At 42.3% G+C, this 15,712-nt stretch overlaps 1 protein-coding gene across 1 annotated transcript in view; it reads right to left on the bottom strand.

Moving 5' to 3' along the window:
* Gtf3a (general transcription factor IIIA) overlaps positions 1-12,915 on the bottom strand; it is a 30,841-nt gene extending 17,926 nt beyond the window's left edge. The window contains exon 1 of the mRNA XM_047554277.1: positions 12,874-12,915. Within this exon, the coding sequence (XP_047410233.1) occupies positions 12,874-12,915 (42 nt within the window). The remainder of the gene's footprint in view (positions 1-12,873) is intronic.
* Between the last annotated feature and the right edge of the window lie 2,797 nt (positions 12,916-15,712).

Raw genomic sequence — 15,712 nt, 5'->3', positions numbered from 1 at the left:
GAGATCCATGTGGGTACAAAACCATCTACAAATGGGGTCAGGGGCATTCTGAACAAGAGGGTTCTGGTGGGAAGGGGGAGGGGCTCTGACATCAAACTCATCCATTTTACAAGTTTCTTCCTAACCAAAAATCATACACATAATGTAAAAAAGAAAGAGTGCATTCCTAGTGATAACTGGACAAAATCTCATGAATGTGGACCATCTGTAAAACCTTTAATATGAAATCCCTTTATCTTTATTTTATTTTATTTTACAGTATTGGGAATTGACCCAGGACCACTCTGCCACTGAGTGACATCCCTAGCCCTTTTTATTTTGAAATTGCTCAAACTTGCAAGCCTCCTTCCTCAATACCCTTCTCCAGTCATTGGGACCATAGGTGTACCAACAGACCCAGCTCCAGTTTTACCCTTATTTTCCCACATTAACTTCTCTTGGATTGGTCCAGGATCACTGAAGTAGTTATCTATGGCTATTGTCCCGGTGGGTCAGGCAAGGAATCAGGACATCATCCCTAAAAATGCCTTTACTTTAAAGAATCAGAACTACATGCTCTGCTGCTTCTTTTATGAACCACATAGTATGGTAGAAAGACCTTTGGATTGGGCTCCAATGGCCACTAATTACTTGAGTCTGATTTGGGGTGATTCTTCCGAACTTAGATTACCTCATCTACAAAATGGAGGCGATCCTGTCCTAAATCCTTCACTGAATTGTTATGAGCATCACCTGATATCTTGGCAAGCTACTTAACCTCTTTCTACCTCAGTTTCCTCATCAGTCAATTGAGGACCAGAGTACCTCACGGTCTGGAAGGATTAATCAACAAAACACATGGAAAACACAGAGCAAAATACACCAGTAAGGGGAACAGCTCAGGAGACCTTAACTCTTGCCACCATCATGACAGCGATCTACGTGAACACCTTCGCCAGATGGAAGGTTATATGTCTATAAACTGTTGTTGGCAATGGGTTCTCAAATATTGGGTCAGATAAAAGGTGCCTGAATAAAAAAACCCTGTTCCATTGCCCAAGGTCAGCCCCAAGTGAGCTTCACTTTGCCTCTGGATTGGGCAGGAGAGATTCTCACGGCTCAGTCACATTCTTACCATGCTCCAGTGTCTCAGAAACCTTGAGGTTTCACTGCCTGTCTGGTCACTGGGTTAGGACCTGACCCCCAAGCTTGTGTCTTTGTCCTCATTCCCAACTGTATGGTATCAGCAGATTCCTCACCCTTTCTTAGCGTCTGTTCTTTGAATGTTCCCTTTGACTTCCATTGGACGTTTGCTTATCTGGAATCATCTAGTGGACAGTGTTTAGACAGACACAGGTCCATTTTGCCTTCTTGATTATTAGCTCATCACACAATTCCCGCCTGGCTTCTGTAATTAGCCCCCTTCTCACTTGGTCAGATCATCACATTTTCCTGCAGCTATAATTGCCCCATCAGGGTACTGCCACAAGCCTGTGCTTAATCACTCCCATCCACTTCAAATCCATTTTGGTCTGCAGTCGCCAGATTCCATCTAGTGAGTGAGGCTTAATTGCTCTCTGATTACCCAGAGGGTCAGGTGCTTGAATGCACAGTTTCCATCCACAGAACATGCAAGATTTTTGTGTTTGCTAATTTCCTCTGACAGCTTTTTCCACTGAGCCATCAGAAATGCTCCTGGCAGAGGTGGGCAGACACTTTAGAGAGTCCTTCTGGATGTCTTCTGGGTTTACTTTTGGGGTAGAATCCACCCATCTCCTTTCACCTCTACTGCTGCCATTTTGATCCGTTCTATCAGGGTCTCATCTGGCTTCCAAGTGCAGTCAGCATCTGACCCCAAGTGCAACCCTGTCCAAGCCTTTCTTCACACTGCTGCTAAGAGATCCCTCTCAGATGCCAGGGATTTCAGTGACACCCCAACCCCAGTCCTTAGGATAAAGTCTCAGTTCCTTTCTAGGACACTTGCAAGGACTCAGAGGACCTGGCATCATTTCCTGGCTTCATTTCTCACCACTTCCATGATGGCCATGCACAGGGAGCTGAGCTTTCTTCATTACTCAACTCGCCTCTCTCTCGCTTCCCTTTGGACCATCCCTTATACAGTCAGCCCTCTGTATTGGAGGGTTCTCATTTACTAATCCCACCAACCCTGTTTTGAAAAGAAGTTAAAAAAAAAAAAAGATGTATCTTCATTGAAAATGTACGGACATTTTTTTCTTATCCTCATTTCCTCAGCTATCTGGGATAGCAACTATTTACACAGCACACGTGTTATGCTAGGTATTATGAATAACACAGCGATGATAAAAGCAGATGGCAGGGTTGCACAGGTCCTATGCAAACACAGTGCCATTTTGTACAAGGGACTTGAGCATCCTTGGATTTTGGTATCTCTGGGGATCCTGGAACCATTCCTGGAATCCATAGATGTCCAAGGACCACTTCACTGTCTTTCGGTGTGTGTACCCTCTCCTTGCCTGCTGTTGTCCCTCAGAATCTGCAAATGCCTACTCATCCATCAGGTGGCAACTGGGCACAGCTCCTCCAGTTGGCCAGCTATTCCTGCTCATGCCCCCCGACACTTGCACAGCTTAAGGGCATTTTACTGCAGTTATATGTTGAGTTAATCTTCCCTGGCAGCATACAGAATCTGTAGAGCCCCCTCTCTGTATCTTATTCACCGTCGTATCCCCCACACCTAGCACGGCCTGGCACTTGGTAGGTGCCAACAAATGTTTCTTAACTGAATCAGTAAATTTCCCACTGCTGTTGTGAAGCAGCAGAGATAACAGTGGAAGTTTTTATGGCAAATAGGTATTGGTCCAGGCAACATTTCATATGAAACGTTAATGCTTGATTTTAGTAGAAGATTTAATCATCGTTTTCTAACATGCTAATAATGCTTTATTTATTTATTTTATTTCTCTCACATACTTCACAAGTTCTCAGTATCTTATGAACTAGCTTTGAAATAACCTTCCCCTCACTTTTTCCTTTCAATCATATTAGGTCAATTTTTGACCAGTTTCTATATTTTAAGCACTATCTCATTTAATCTCCACACACCACCAAGGTTTGTGAGGCAGATGTTAGTATTTGTACTCATGGGTGAGGAAGACTCTTAGATTCTTAGATAGTGACCCCATGTAATGGGCCACAGGCCTGCTCATTTGTCCCTAAGATTCTCCTCAATGTCCCCACATGTGCTTGTCCCCACATCTACAGGTCCTATAGAGTCCTGTTGAGTACACCCCAAACTAATGTAAATGGAGGTGTTTATTTAACAACTACATCATCACATTTTTACCCTGCTTGAGGCTAGGGGATCATTTGTACTGCTTACCTGACTGCACAGAGCAAAAGCACATCAATTTTTAAAAATCTTCTTTGAGAAATTTATTTCACTCCAAAAAAACTTTTTATTAATCCTCCTTAGCAATCAAGGGCCCAGAGGCTGGAGGCTCCCCATTATACAGAAGGGGGAACAGCTGTCCCTGCTGTGGGGTAGTGCTTTGTTAGCAAAGTGCCTCAGGCTCTCTCATGTTTCTGAACTTAGTGTTTTATGCTTTTATTTCCTCTACTCTGTGGTCATGACTCTGGCCTTCTTTGGATTTCACTGGGGTACCTAAACAGTGGGCACAAGCCTGTCCAGTCTTTCGCAGGTACTACCATATCTTTACCCCGGACAATGAGTTGCTCTTCTCTCTTCCTGTGGTCAACACCAAATCCTTCCTGTTAAAAAATTGACAGAGTGCTGGGCACAGTGGTGCACACCTGTAATCCCAACTACTCAGGGGACTGAGTCAGGAGGATCACAAGTTTGAGGACAGTCTCAGCAACTTAGCAAGATCCTGTCTCAAAATAAAAAAATAAAAGGGCCAGAGATATGGCTCAGTGGTAGAGCACCCCTGAGCTCAATCCATAATCATAAAGCCCTAAATTCTGTAGACACAAGACATCTCCAGGATTTCCTCAAAAGCTGAAAGATGATTGGGCAAGAATGGTTTCTCAAATCACCCCTCCTGAAGAGGATGGGAGAAGCAGAGCCCCTAGCCCAGACTGTTGGAGACTTGGTGGCCTCCAGCTCCTATGGGGGCAGGTTTGCAACTTGAAGCAGGTTCTCTCCCTCTTGGAATTTTCAAGCTATTGGGTTTGTCCTACTCCAAAGTCCATTCTGAGGGGATTCCCAACCTTCCTAGGCTATGCAATCAGTACTGTGAGACAAAAGAGATGATGAGAGCACAGGGTGCTTTCGGTCCAGTCCCTTCTTGCTGGTCTCTGAATCAGCTTCAGAGACTGGAGAGGGGCCAGGAGAGGGTCTCGGTGCTCCTTGGGACATCAGGGAAACCCTGTTCGGAACGTGCAGGACTTCCGGAGAACCTCTGTTCTCACTTAGGTGATGATAGGAACTTGCTCCAGCATCTCAGAGGACCTCTACTACTATTCCTTTACCTATGGAGAAGAGAAAATAGCTGGTCTCAAATGTTCATCTTCTCAAAATAGGAATTTGAGCATATGTAGGAACAGTTGCTGGGTCTGCTGTCTGTGCCCTGCCCCTCCCCTTCCAGTGGGAAAAGGAACCTAAAAAGATAAAAATAACTTCATTTATTTGCCGCTAGAACAGAATGGAGTGGAATGGAATGATTCCATATGGCTTTTTCCCTTTTCTAGGTCTTCTGTGATTCTTTTCTCTAATGAAGATAGGGTTAAAGAAATAGACTCATTTGGGTATTTGCTCTAGCAAAAAATAGAAAGGCAAGCACTCCAGCACACACCAAAAGCTCTTTCTTTGCTACTCTAATGCACCTTCGCAGGACCCTCATGAACAACAAGACCCCTTAATCCGGATGTATGAACACCTCTCAGGGAAATAGGACAGTAGAGCTAGCTGTCAGTCTCGTGGGGTTAACAGCCAGACCAGAAATTGGAGTTAAAGGTGGCCCAGTCTTCAAGGCTGTGCGAGTGAGATCACACACCAGGAGACAAGAAGCTGGCAAAGTCTGCTCAGCCCCCTGGGATGATGTGCTCAGCAGAAATGCCAACCAGAGCCAGACAAAGCGGGGTCTCCCGATTCTGAAAGTAATACCAGAGAAATCCAGAAGACAAGGGCAAATTCCAGGTGATGAAGGGCAAGTGTACTCATAGTCACCGAAGTGACCCACAGTTATCTTTACCTTATTAGCATAGTAACATGGCACGCCCTAGATGGAGACTTCGGATGGTAATGCACAAGGAACTCGTGGAGAACGCCATGAAGAAGAGAAAAGTGCACCTGAAAGCCACCTCCACGAGTTCCTGCCTGCCCCCAGATGCCAGCAGAGCTACTCCCCAGGTTCTTTGTTTGAACCAGCCTGACAGGCTTTCTGTCTATGCCAGTCATCCCTTTTGGCTCTAGTAGAAACCCCTGAATAAACTCTTGTCTGTGCCTAAATTCTTTCTGGGTCCCTTGTTTATTTTTTACAATTCTGGATTCAAGGACCCAAGTTCAGTCACACTTAGACTTAGGAGCCCATTCCCAGAGTCCCCTCCCTGAAAAATACTCACACACATCAGCAGAAAATATTGCACTCAGTTTCACAGACTCCTGACCCACGTCTGCTCCAGAGGTGAGTAGGAATGTATTTTTCAAAAGTAACCCTCAGAGCAACTGAGACTAGGTGAAGCCAGCAATTTGGGTTGAGATTTTAGATATTTCTGTTGTTTTTGTTGTCACAGTTTGAAATCCTGGAGTTGGTGACTGTCCAACCAGGCTTGTATCCAGCTCAAAGGCCTTCTCCAGAATCCCAGAGGGAGAAGTCATCAGGAGAGGCACACTGTCATCCAGAAGGGAGACTTTCTCTGTCAGATAGTTCTTGACAATAAATTTTGTGCACACACAGATGGCTTACTTACTAGTTGCTTCACCTCCCAGAGAGACTTAGCATTTATTACGCATTCAGTGGCTGCTACAGAGAGAGATATGCTTATGATATCAGTGATAATGGGGGTGAACCTGCATATACAATTGTCCCTCCGTATCCAAGGCAGATTGTTTTCAAGTCAGCCATGAACATCAAAATCCACAAGTGTCCAAGTCTTTTATATAAAATGGTGTAGTATTTGCATAGAACCTATGCACTTCCTCTCGAATACTTTAACTCTAGATTTCTTATAAAACCTAATAGGATGTAAAGGCTATGTAAGTAGTTGTGATACTGTCTTGTTTAGGAAATATTGACGAGAAGAAAAAAGGCTGTTTGCATTCAGAACAGATGCAACATCATCAACCTAACCACATAGTACACAAACAAGACTGGAGGCAAGCAATGCTCCAATAAGTACCACGGAGAGATTGAGAAGATGTGGGGAGCTCTAGCGGGTGCGCTAGAAGTCATTTGCACAGATTCGACATGGTGCTTGATGGTCCACAAATTTCAAGTTTTGCTTTTTGGAAATTTCTAGATTTTTTTTTTTTTTTTTGGTACTGGGGATTGACCACAGAGGTGCTTAACCACATCCCCAGCCCTTTTTATTTTTATTTTGAGACAGGGTCTCACTAAATTACCTAGGGCCTTGCTAAGTTGCTGAGACTGGCTTTTACCTTGCAATCCTCCTGCCTTAGCCCTTCAAGTTGCTGTGATTACAGGCGTGTGCCACCATATAGGACTTGGAATTTTTTTTAAAGCATGTTTGATCATTGGTTGGTTGAGTCCGTGGATGCTAAACCCATGGACATGAAGGGCCACCTGTAAGGCTAAAGTTGGTCCTATTGAATGTTTACTGGGAATCTGTGTGAGATGCCATGTCATTCCCAAGGCGATGGCCAGGGGATGTACCATGGAGTCTTCCAGCTGCTCCCTGTTTAATAAAAGGCACTCAGGCAACTGTGGCCAGGGACACGTTAGTAGTAAAAAGTGTTGAAAGCATGGGAGTGTTCTCACTCCTCATTTACACCCGGGCGGTGAAGAAAGGTTTCCTGTGAGGTCTACTCACATCCTCCCAAATGAACTTTCTACTAAGCTTCTGCTAGCTTATTTTGCTTAATAAATGAAAATATGTAAATCTAAGAGAAATTTGGGGCAGTATCCAATGGGGAAAGTGAAAGGACAGGCTTTACTTTTTCAAAATTGTTTTGAGCAACAAAGTGTTGTTTGTTGCTGATTACATTTGCAAAAAAAGAGTACTCTTTGGACATTATAATGGTACTAAAATTGTCTTTACTTAAGCACTAATGCTTTTACAAAAAAAAAAAATGCTGTATGAAGGGTAGCAATAAATGATGAGGATAAACTTCTTGGGTGTAGCCCACTCATAACAATAAGAGCCACCCGGAAGGAGAGGCTGTCTCTGCAGAATAGATTTCAGAGGTTCAAGAAAGGACTCCACCCCAGAGTGGTCCCTCTACTTCAAGCCTGAAGGTACACAAAGTAATTGGGTAACTGGGAAGATATACTCAGGGCCCTCCATATGTCAGCACCCTACAGCCACAGGCTTTTGGGGAGGTTGAACAATTCATCACCCATCCCACTGTGTGTACAAATATGGAAAGAATCTGACCTGAGATGCAAACTGGAGAGTATTGAATATATTTTTAGAACCTCTAGGTATTTTGAGGTCATCTCCCAGATCGTCTCAGGATATTTTCCTTTCTGAGGCCTGATACCAGTCTTCCCACCATGCTGTCCCCCATGGTGCAGGCTGCAGGAACCTGTCCACCTGTACATGGGTATGGCAGGCTCTGAAGGGTAAAGCTCAGTAACCTTGCCCACAGCAAGTCTGGGCTGTGTTTTCCAATCTCTTACCAGTTCCCCTGGGAATATTTTACAAATCACTTGGACCCAAATTCCCATCTCAGGGTCTGCTTCTGGGAAATCTGGAGTCAAATCATTTCATGAGACTTGATATGACTCCAAACAACAGGGTCCCTCTGTGTCCCCCTGGACTTCCTCTAATTTCTTCTTCTCCAGAAGGAATAATTGACTTAATAACATCTAAGCATCTCTTACTATGTTCTTTATATCTTGAAATAACATTCCTTATAGTGCTGCTTCTTGATTTTCCAGTTTTACGCATTTCCTATTAGTTTTCCTCTATGGAATATAAAGATTAAACCTCCACCCCAACTCCCTTCTCTCCCTTCATTTTCCTAATATGATTATTAAATAACAACAATAAGTTTTGTTATGAGTTCCAGTTTACAGATAAGGAAATTGAGTTGCAGGGTGCTTAAGGACATAACCTGGTCACAGGAAGTAGAGGGTACAGAATGGAACATAAACAATCTAACTTTAGAGGGTCTGCTCTTGACTTATGCTTCTGAGAGTATGCCCTATTTTTATTTATTTATTTATTTTTTACCAATTTTATTTATTATTTTTAAAAATTATTTATATTTTTATTTTTTTACAGACTGCATTTTGATTCATTGTACACAAATGGGGTACATCATTTTGTTTCTATGGTTGTGCATGATGTAGATTCATACCATTCGTGTAGTCATACATGTACATAGGTAATGATGTCTATCTCACTCCACCATTTTTCATACCCCCCTCTCATTTCCTTCTACATAATCTAAAGTTCTCCATTCTTCTCTCACTCCCTACCCCCACCCCCATTATGTATCATCATCCACTTATCAGGGAAAAAATTCAGCCTTTGGTTTTTTAATGCCCTAATTTTAGTTAGATTCGTTTTCAGTATTTGTATTTATTCGATAACATTAAAGCTAACAAAGCTGACTCATGGGGTAAACTGTGATTTCATTCCTTCTTGTAAAATATTTTGGTTCTTGATCTTTTGTTTATTGTCATTGTTCTTCCTTGAGCGCTCTGGAAACTTCTAGAGTCTTCTCCTTCTTTTAGTCTTCTGAAATTTTACAATGATATATAACGTCATATCTTGGTGTTGCAAAATTTCTTCCATTGTGCTGGGCACAAAGTGGGTTCTCACAATCTGGAAACCCATATCCTGTAGACCTAGAAGTTTTTCTTGAACTCTTTCTTGAATGGTTCCCTCTAATCCTCTAATGTTCTCATCTTTGCATTCCTATTCTTCATTTATTTTTCTTTTTGTTCTATTTTTGGAAAGATTTCCCCAAGTTTGTCTCTTACCTTTTCTACTGAATTTTAAAAAATTCTATAATATTTTTATATTTTCAATTTTCTTCTATTGTTTTAAATTTTAAATTTTTAAATTGATTTTCTGGGTGTTACTTTTTGATAACATCTTGTTCTTGTTCCATGTAGTGGTATCTTCTCTTATCTTTTTGAGGATATTAATGATAGTAGTTTTTCTGCCTCCAGCAAAGTCTGCATCCTCCACTTTGCTCTTTTCATTTGTTGGTCACTTGTTAGAGTTTCTTTAATTATCTAGAGATCTTTGACTGCTTTCTCACGTTTAATTGAAAATCAAATGAAGCCCAGTACTTGTGTGTTGTGACTAAGAACTGGGGCATTTCACTGAGAACTCCAGTGTTTTTAGTGCTTTCCTCTTGGGCTGATCACATTCCCCAGGTTTTGGCAGATGGTGTGCTTCTGGCTGACAGAATCCCAGAAGCTTTGTCAGGGAAGAGAGTGAGAGTTGCCTGTTCATGAGATAAACCAGTGGAATGCCATCATGATGAGTGAATGGCACCACCTGCCAGGACTCACTGTGGGCGTCTTATTACAGTTGGTGGATTGAACATAACATTCACTTCTGCTTTCTTCTGAAGTTCCAACCAAATGACAGTAAGGACCTTTTCAAAAAAGAAAAAAATCTCATTATCCAAGAGGATAAAAGCATAAGAGACAGATACATAGCAACAAAATTGTGGATGCTGGAAAAATTATGTAACTGATTCAGCAGAGTCAAGAAGCCAAGAGGAAAATTAATTAAGATTAAATATATTAAGTACTCAGAGTAGTTAGAGGAGAGTAGTAGAAAAAGAAAACACTCTGGAGAGAATGAGATAAATCCACAGACTTCCTGAAAAAATTGTTATTCGGCCATTAAAAAAGAAATAAAATCCAGCAACATGGATGGAACTGGGGGACATTATTTTAAGTGAAATAAGCCAGGCACTGAAAACAAACGCTGCATCTCACTCATTTGTAGGAGAAGAAAGTTGACCTCACAGGAGAGAGGAGAATAGTGGTCACTAGAGGCTGGGAAGGATGGGAGGAGGTGGGCATTGAGAAAGTTTGGATAATGAATACCAACACAGGTAGACAGAAGGTGTAAGTTCTAGTGTTCTACAGAATAGTAGGGTAACTGTAGTCTACAACAATTAATTATGCATTTCAAAATAACTAGAGAAGAGTCAGAAGGTTCCAACACAAGAAATGACAATGTTTAAGGAGATGGAAATGTTAATTAACCCAATTTGATCATTCCACATTGCATACATGTATCAAACTGTCATACTGTACTCCATAAGTATGTACAGATACAATGGGTCAATTAAAAAATGCTACAACTGCAGGGGATTGAGAAAGGAATTATCTTAACATAATTAGTCAAAGATAATAAATTCTATATTAAAATGACCATCGTTCCATGCAGGGGAATGTCAAGCAATGCACCCCTAAATGGAGACTGATACAGTCTGGGACAGACCCTGGTTCAGCCTGCAGTTTTCTGCTGATACCCATGGCCGCAGCAGCCTCCACTACCTGGTGATGAAGCCCACCCCAAATTTCCAAATACACTTGTAAGTATGACTTTAAGTACTGGAAAGACAAAGACAAGCACAACAGGTCAGGTCCCTGCCAAAGCTGTAGGATCCAGACCCTGCTCTAACCTTGGATGGATGGAAGGCAAGGGCTCCCAGTGCTGCTGGGTGGAGGGGTGGGAGAGGGTTTTGCTCAGCAAGGGAGGAAGGCTGTTTCAAGCCCACTGTCCAGTTTTGTTGCTCCCATTGCCTAGGGTTTGTGCTGTTTCACAGACATGAATTTGCCCTGGGGCCCATGTCACGTCTCAGAAGAAACCATACAGAGCCATCTTGTGGTGGGAAAAAGATGTGCAGGTTCCAACCTGAATCCTCAATCGGATTTTATATGACATTAGCAGGTGTAAATAGATCTACATGCTATTATACCCTTAATTCCTCCCATATGGTCGGGCAGCATTTTAAAGTGATCAGCAAATGTTAACGGCAATCTATACTTGTCCCACTAACACATTTACCACAGGTAATTAACTTAACTACCTGATAAAAATGTAATTGGCATGTTGTAATGCTAGTTATTGTCTGAAAAGGCTTTGACTGACAGTTACTTATGTTGATTTCTTGGTTATCTTTATAACCAAGAATCAAATCCAAATTCGGTCATTATTTTGTGATTTGATTAAAGTAAACAGCCAAACTGGGTAATCAGGATCTGGGAAGATTTATTATTTGTTTCAATGATGATGTTTGGGTTTTTATATTGCTAGAACATAATAAGAAATTAGTCTGAGTGGTCTCCGATACTGCCAAATGTGATGTCACCATACCTCCGTGTCAAGAATAAATCTAATTCATCAGACATGTTTCTACGAGTTCATGCAATATCAGTCTGAATGCTGCAAGGATTTGTGCAGCCTCTCCTGGAAGCATCCGTCACTACATGGAAGCCTTTTATCACTCTGCAAACAGGAATGACACCTGCTGAGTGTCATGAGACCAGGAGAGTATGTCTACCCGGGTCTGGGGACAGACTTGCCTGAGCATGAATTGTTGCTTCTCTGAGTACTTATGTCATCTGCAGTTCCAGGCCAGTTATTAACAGGGTGAGTGAAAAGCTTCATCCGGTTGCTCCAGCTGGAACTGGGGACATGTGTGTGTCTTTTCTACATACACAGGTCAGCCCTCCATTAAGCAAGCAGCCTCCTGCATAAGCTTGGCAGGCCCTTCCATCTTGAATACTCATTACAAAAGACACTTATTATGTGTCTAAATGTGACAGCTTATTATTCCCACACTACCTACAGCGTGGTAAGGACCCAACAGGCCTTTCCACTGATTTGGGTAACTTCTTAGCAGCCTGCCCTGTGTTAGGCAGAGTCTGAGCTGGGTTGTGCTTATGAAGGCCAAGTCTCAAACCCCAGGTGGAACCACAGGGGCCTCAAATCCATGACCGTGGACATGCATTTGAAGTTGGACAAAACAGGATTCTGTCCAATTCTTCAGTCTTTCCCATGTCCTGAAGGCAGACTAAAATGTATTTCCTGTTCCTCTGCAACTGTCTGGCACCTGCAAAGCCCCACAGCAATCTGATCTTTGTTCAGCAGATATGGAAGCACCTGCCCAGCCTCAACCCTGAGCCCATGAGGGCCTCTGAGATGCTGCCTTCCTGTAGCATGCTGATGTACCTGTGATTAGCTCCTGGTCTGCTGGTCTGATCCTGGTTTCACATGTATCACAGAATACATGTCTCTCTAGTGACATGTGTCTCCCTGGTGAGATAGTAAGTGCCACAGAGGCTGCAGGCAAGCACAGGGCAGGTTGTGGGACCCATTTGTTAGCTCAGCTGATGCTCCCTGTGCATCTGCCCCATGCCAGAAGACTGATATTAGACAAATAAATATACCACATTCTAGATGTGGACTCTGTCCATGGTTCCAGGTCACCCAGAAATCTGGAGGTCGGAGTCAAGAGTAAAATTAGAGTCTTCAACCATGTAAGTCAATCAGACTCACAGCTTTCCAAACTTCTACAGTACATGGCTGTGAAGGGGTGTGTGTGTCTTAGATGGTACTTTTGCTTGTGGTTCCAGGTTCTGGGAAGTCCATGTGGCTCCTTACATCTTAGTAATCCAGTGATTCTCACAAAATATGCAGCATTTTTCCCAGTGGGGGGACTCAACTACAGTGGGCCTTGGGCTTGACAAGGCTATTTGCAGCTGCCTGACGTACCTGCTTTGTGACACTCACCTCAGACACAGGGCCCAGCAGCATGAGGAAGTCAAGGGGCATTTGTACTGCCAGTTTCAAATTACCCTTAGCAAATACAGTTCCCTTTATAGAGCAAACAGGATCACCCAGTTCTCTCATGGAGCATGAGAGAGAGAACTTTACCCATCATTAATGTTTTACTACCTTTCTCAAAAAGCGTAACCTTTAACCCCCAAATCAACTCTAAACCGAGGCTAAGGAGGGGCAGCTCCTGGGTCAGTTCCGGGTGCTGGCGCTCTCCCTGTGCCAATGCTGTTTCTATCTGGAGAAACAAATAAACAGAAAGATAAGCTCTTTAAAGCACGTGATGGAGCAGACCCAGAATTTCTAAAGCAGAGATAGCCAGCCACTTGGCCCTCATTTGGAATGATGTATGGCTGTCTGCCCAAGCGCCGCCCTGCCTGGGACTGAGCTGAGCCTCTGCAGTAGCTCGTGGAAAGGGAAGTCATTCCTTCGGCTTGGAGAGTGGGAGAGCAGCAGGCAGACCCACGTAAAGCTAACTGCAGAAATTCTGTGATTGACTTGGTCCCAGCAGCAACTAAGTGACACTGGAGGATTTGACACTTGCACAAACAGGCCAAATTTATTGCCAGTAACTGCCAGCCAGGATCTTACTAAACATAAGGACTGCATTGACTCCAAAGTCTAAATTAAATGTGGGATGTTTACAAATGATCTTCATGAAGCTGAAGGGCCAGGAAGACAGTGGGAGATATCAGCCATGCAACATAATTCCCTAAAGTCTGTGCTGCCTACCCTGACACCCAGTGGCCTCCAGCTAATCAGGGAACTGGTGCAAAGACTCAGGTCCTTTCCTGAGTGTCCCATGTGTAAATGACAGGAAGGTCTAGCACTTTTTATAGATGACTAATGCCTAATTATTTCTAACCTAAGAAGCGAGTTGTTAGGAGTTGACAATTTATTATTCATGCACTAAATTAGCACAGGACCAGAACTTACTGAGGATTGGACTCTGGTTCTTCCCCAGAGGCCTGGCTGCCTGTGTGACCAAAACATGTGGTGTGGTTGGAATTCCGTAATTTGGAGGAGGAATGCTCTGTTATCAGTGCAGTCTTGAGTGGGTTGTGCTTTACAATCACTGCTTTTCTTGTTTTTAAGTTTAACTCACTGTTGGTTTCATGTCTTCACTGTCAACAGAGTCTGTTGCAGGTATATGGTACCATATTTGGCATCTGCCTATACTGTTCTAGTTACTGTGCCTTAACACATAAAGGTGTGGGGTTTTTGAAGGAACCATCTATGCCACATTACTAAATAAAATATGGACATAATTCTGCTAGATGTATGTGAGAAGCTCTTTTTCTATACCATATGGAAACTGACCAAAGTAGTTAGGCCATGAGGTTTGGGGCTTGTCAAAGTAGGATGCCATCTAAAAAGTTTTGCAAGTCACTGTTCTTTAAAGTCTGGAAATTCATTGCACTGGTGTATGTAGTATACCAGTGGGGGGAAATATTTAGCAACTGCTTTCAAGGTTAAACGTTGTGTGTATGTGTGTGTGTGTGTGTGTGTTTTTCAAATTATACTAATATAGAAAATATGGGACACCCAACTTACAAATAAATATACAACACTCTGAATCATAAATCCCACATAGCCAATTAATCTCACATAACACTTTCAACTGATTTTTGTTGAATCCTTGTCCCCATAGCCAAACTATAATAGCAATTAATGAACATGTAGAGTTCCAACAGAAACAGTAGCAGATATCTTTGTTTAAGAGTCAAACAAAAGTGAAACAATAAAGAAAAAAAACTTTAGTCATTTGTCAAATAAAGTGATTTCCTTTTTTGAGAAATCAGATAACAATTTCAAAAGCTAAAAGAATATATTTCCAGTTTTTAAGCCATTAACTATTTTTGACAGTTATACATATGACACACTTTTAAGTTTAATCTGCATTATTAACATTCTCTCTATCATTTTCATAAGTCTAAACAATTAGTGAAACAATCAGTCAGGTCCTGACTGGGGGTGTTTGCCAATTTCTCTGGTGTAAACATTATCATTTCCATCATGGTCAGTTTTAATCTCCTGACATAACATGGTGAATGTGCAGTTGGGAAAAGACGTGCAATAATACACTGTTGAATAGCATTGCCACTACATAGCTGTGATAGCCTAAATAACCACAAGAACATAGATCATAAGAAAATGTAGTAAAAACAAACAAACAAACTAGGTGTTTCTTTTTCAGAATTATTTTCTTTGGTTTTTATGTAACTTAATCATGACTGTATATAATTTAATTATTAATAATGGCTATGTTTAACAACTGACACAGAAGATTCCTGAAGATTTTTGCCAGGCTGTATCAAAAGACCCGGGTACACCACTGAGTGTGGCTTTCCTTGTCAGCTCCCACCCTTTGTCCCAGTCACCACTCTGTTCCCCTCTCTGGAGCAGAGTTTTGTGTAGTCTGTCCGCAGCTGAGGTGGGTCAGGCCAGGTCTGCATTTCTGCCAGTGCCGGAAGCTCAGCCCCACCATAAAGAGGAAGTGCTAGAAGCAGTTTGAGAATTAGGAAGAGTGTGCCAGCCAGTGACTAAAGACTAGTGCTGCCATAAAAAATCTGCCCCAGGTTACATCCTGAGAAACAAGGTGTTGGCTTTAAAAGTGCTTCATTTTCTCTCCTGAAAAACTTAAACTTTAATTATAGGGCGATCATAAAACTCAAATTCCAAAACCAAAGGACATTTCCAAGGGCATGGATCTATGATTTTATACATTTTGTAACTCTTTATGCAACCACTGAAGAATTCTTTTTTTTTTTTTCTGCCTGTGTGAGTAATTGCA

This window comes from Sciurus carolinensis, chromosome 5 (genome assembly GCF_902686445.1).
Source record: "Sciurus carolinensis chromosome 5, mSciCar1.2, whole genome shotgun sequence".
Taxonomy (NCBI): Eukaryota; Metazoa; Chordata; class Mammalia; order Rodentia; family Sciuridae; genus Sciurus; species Sciurus carolinensis.
Note: the sequence above shows the minus strand (reverse complement) of the source record. Positions and strands in the feature narration are given on the sequence as shown.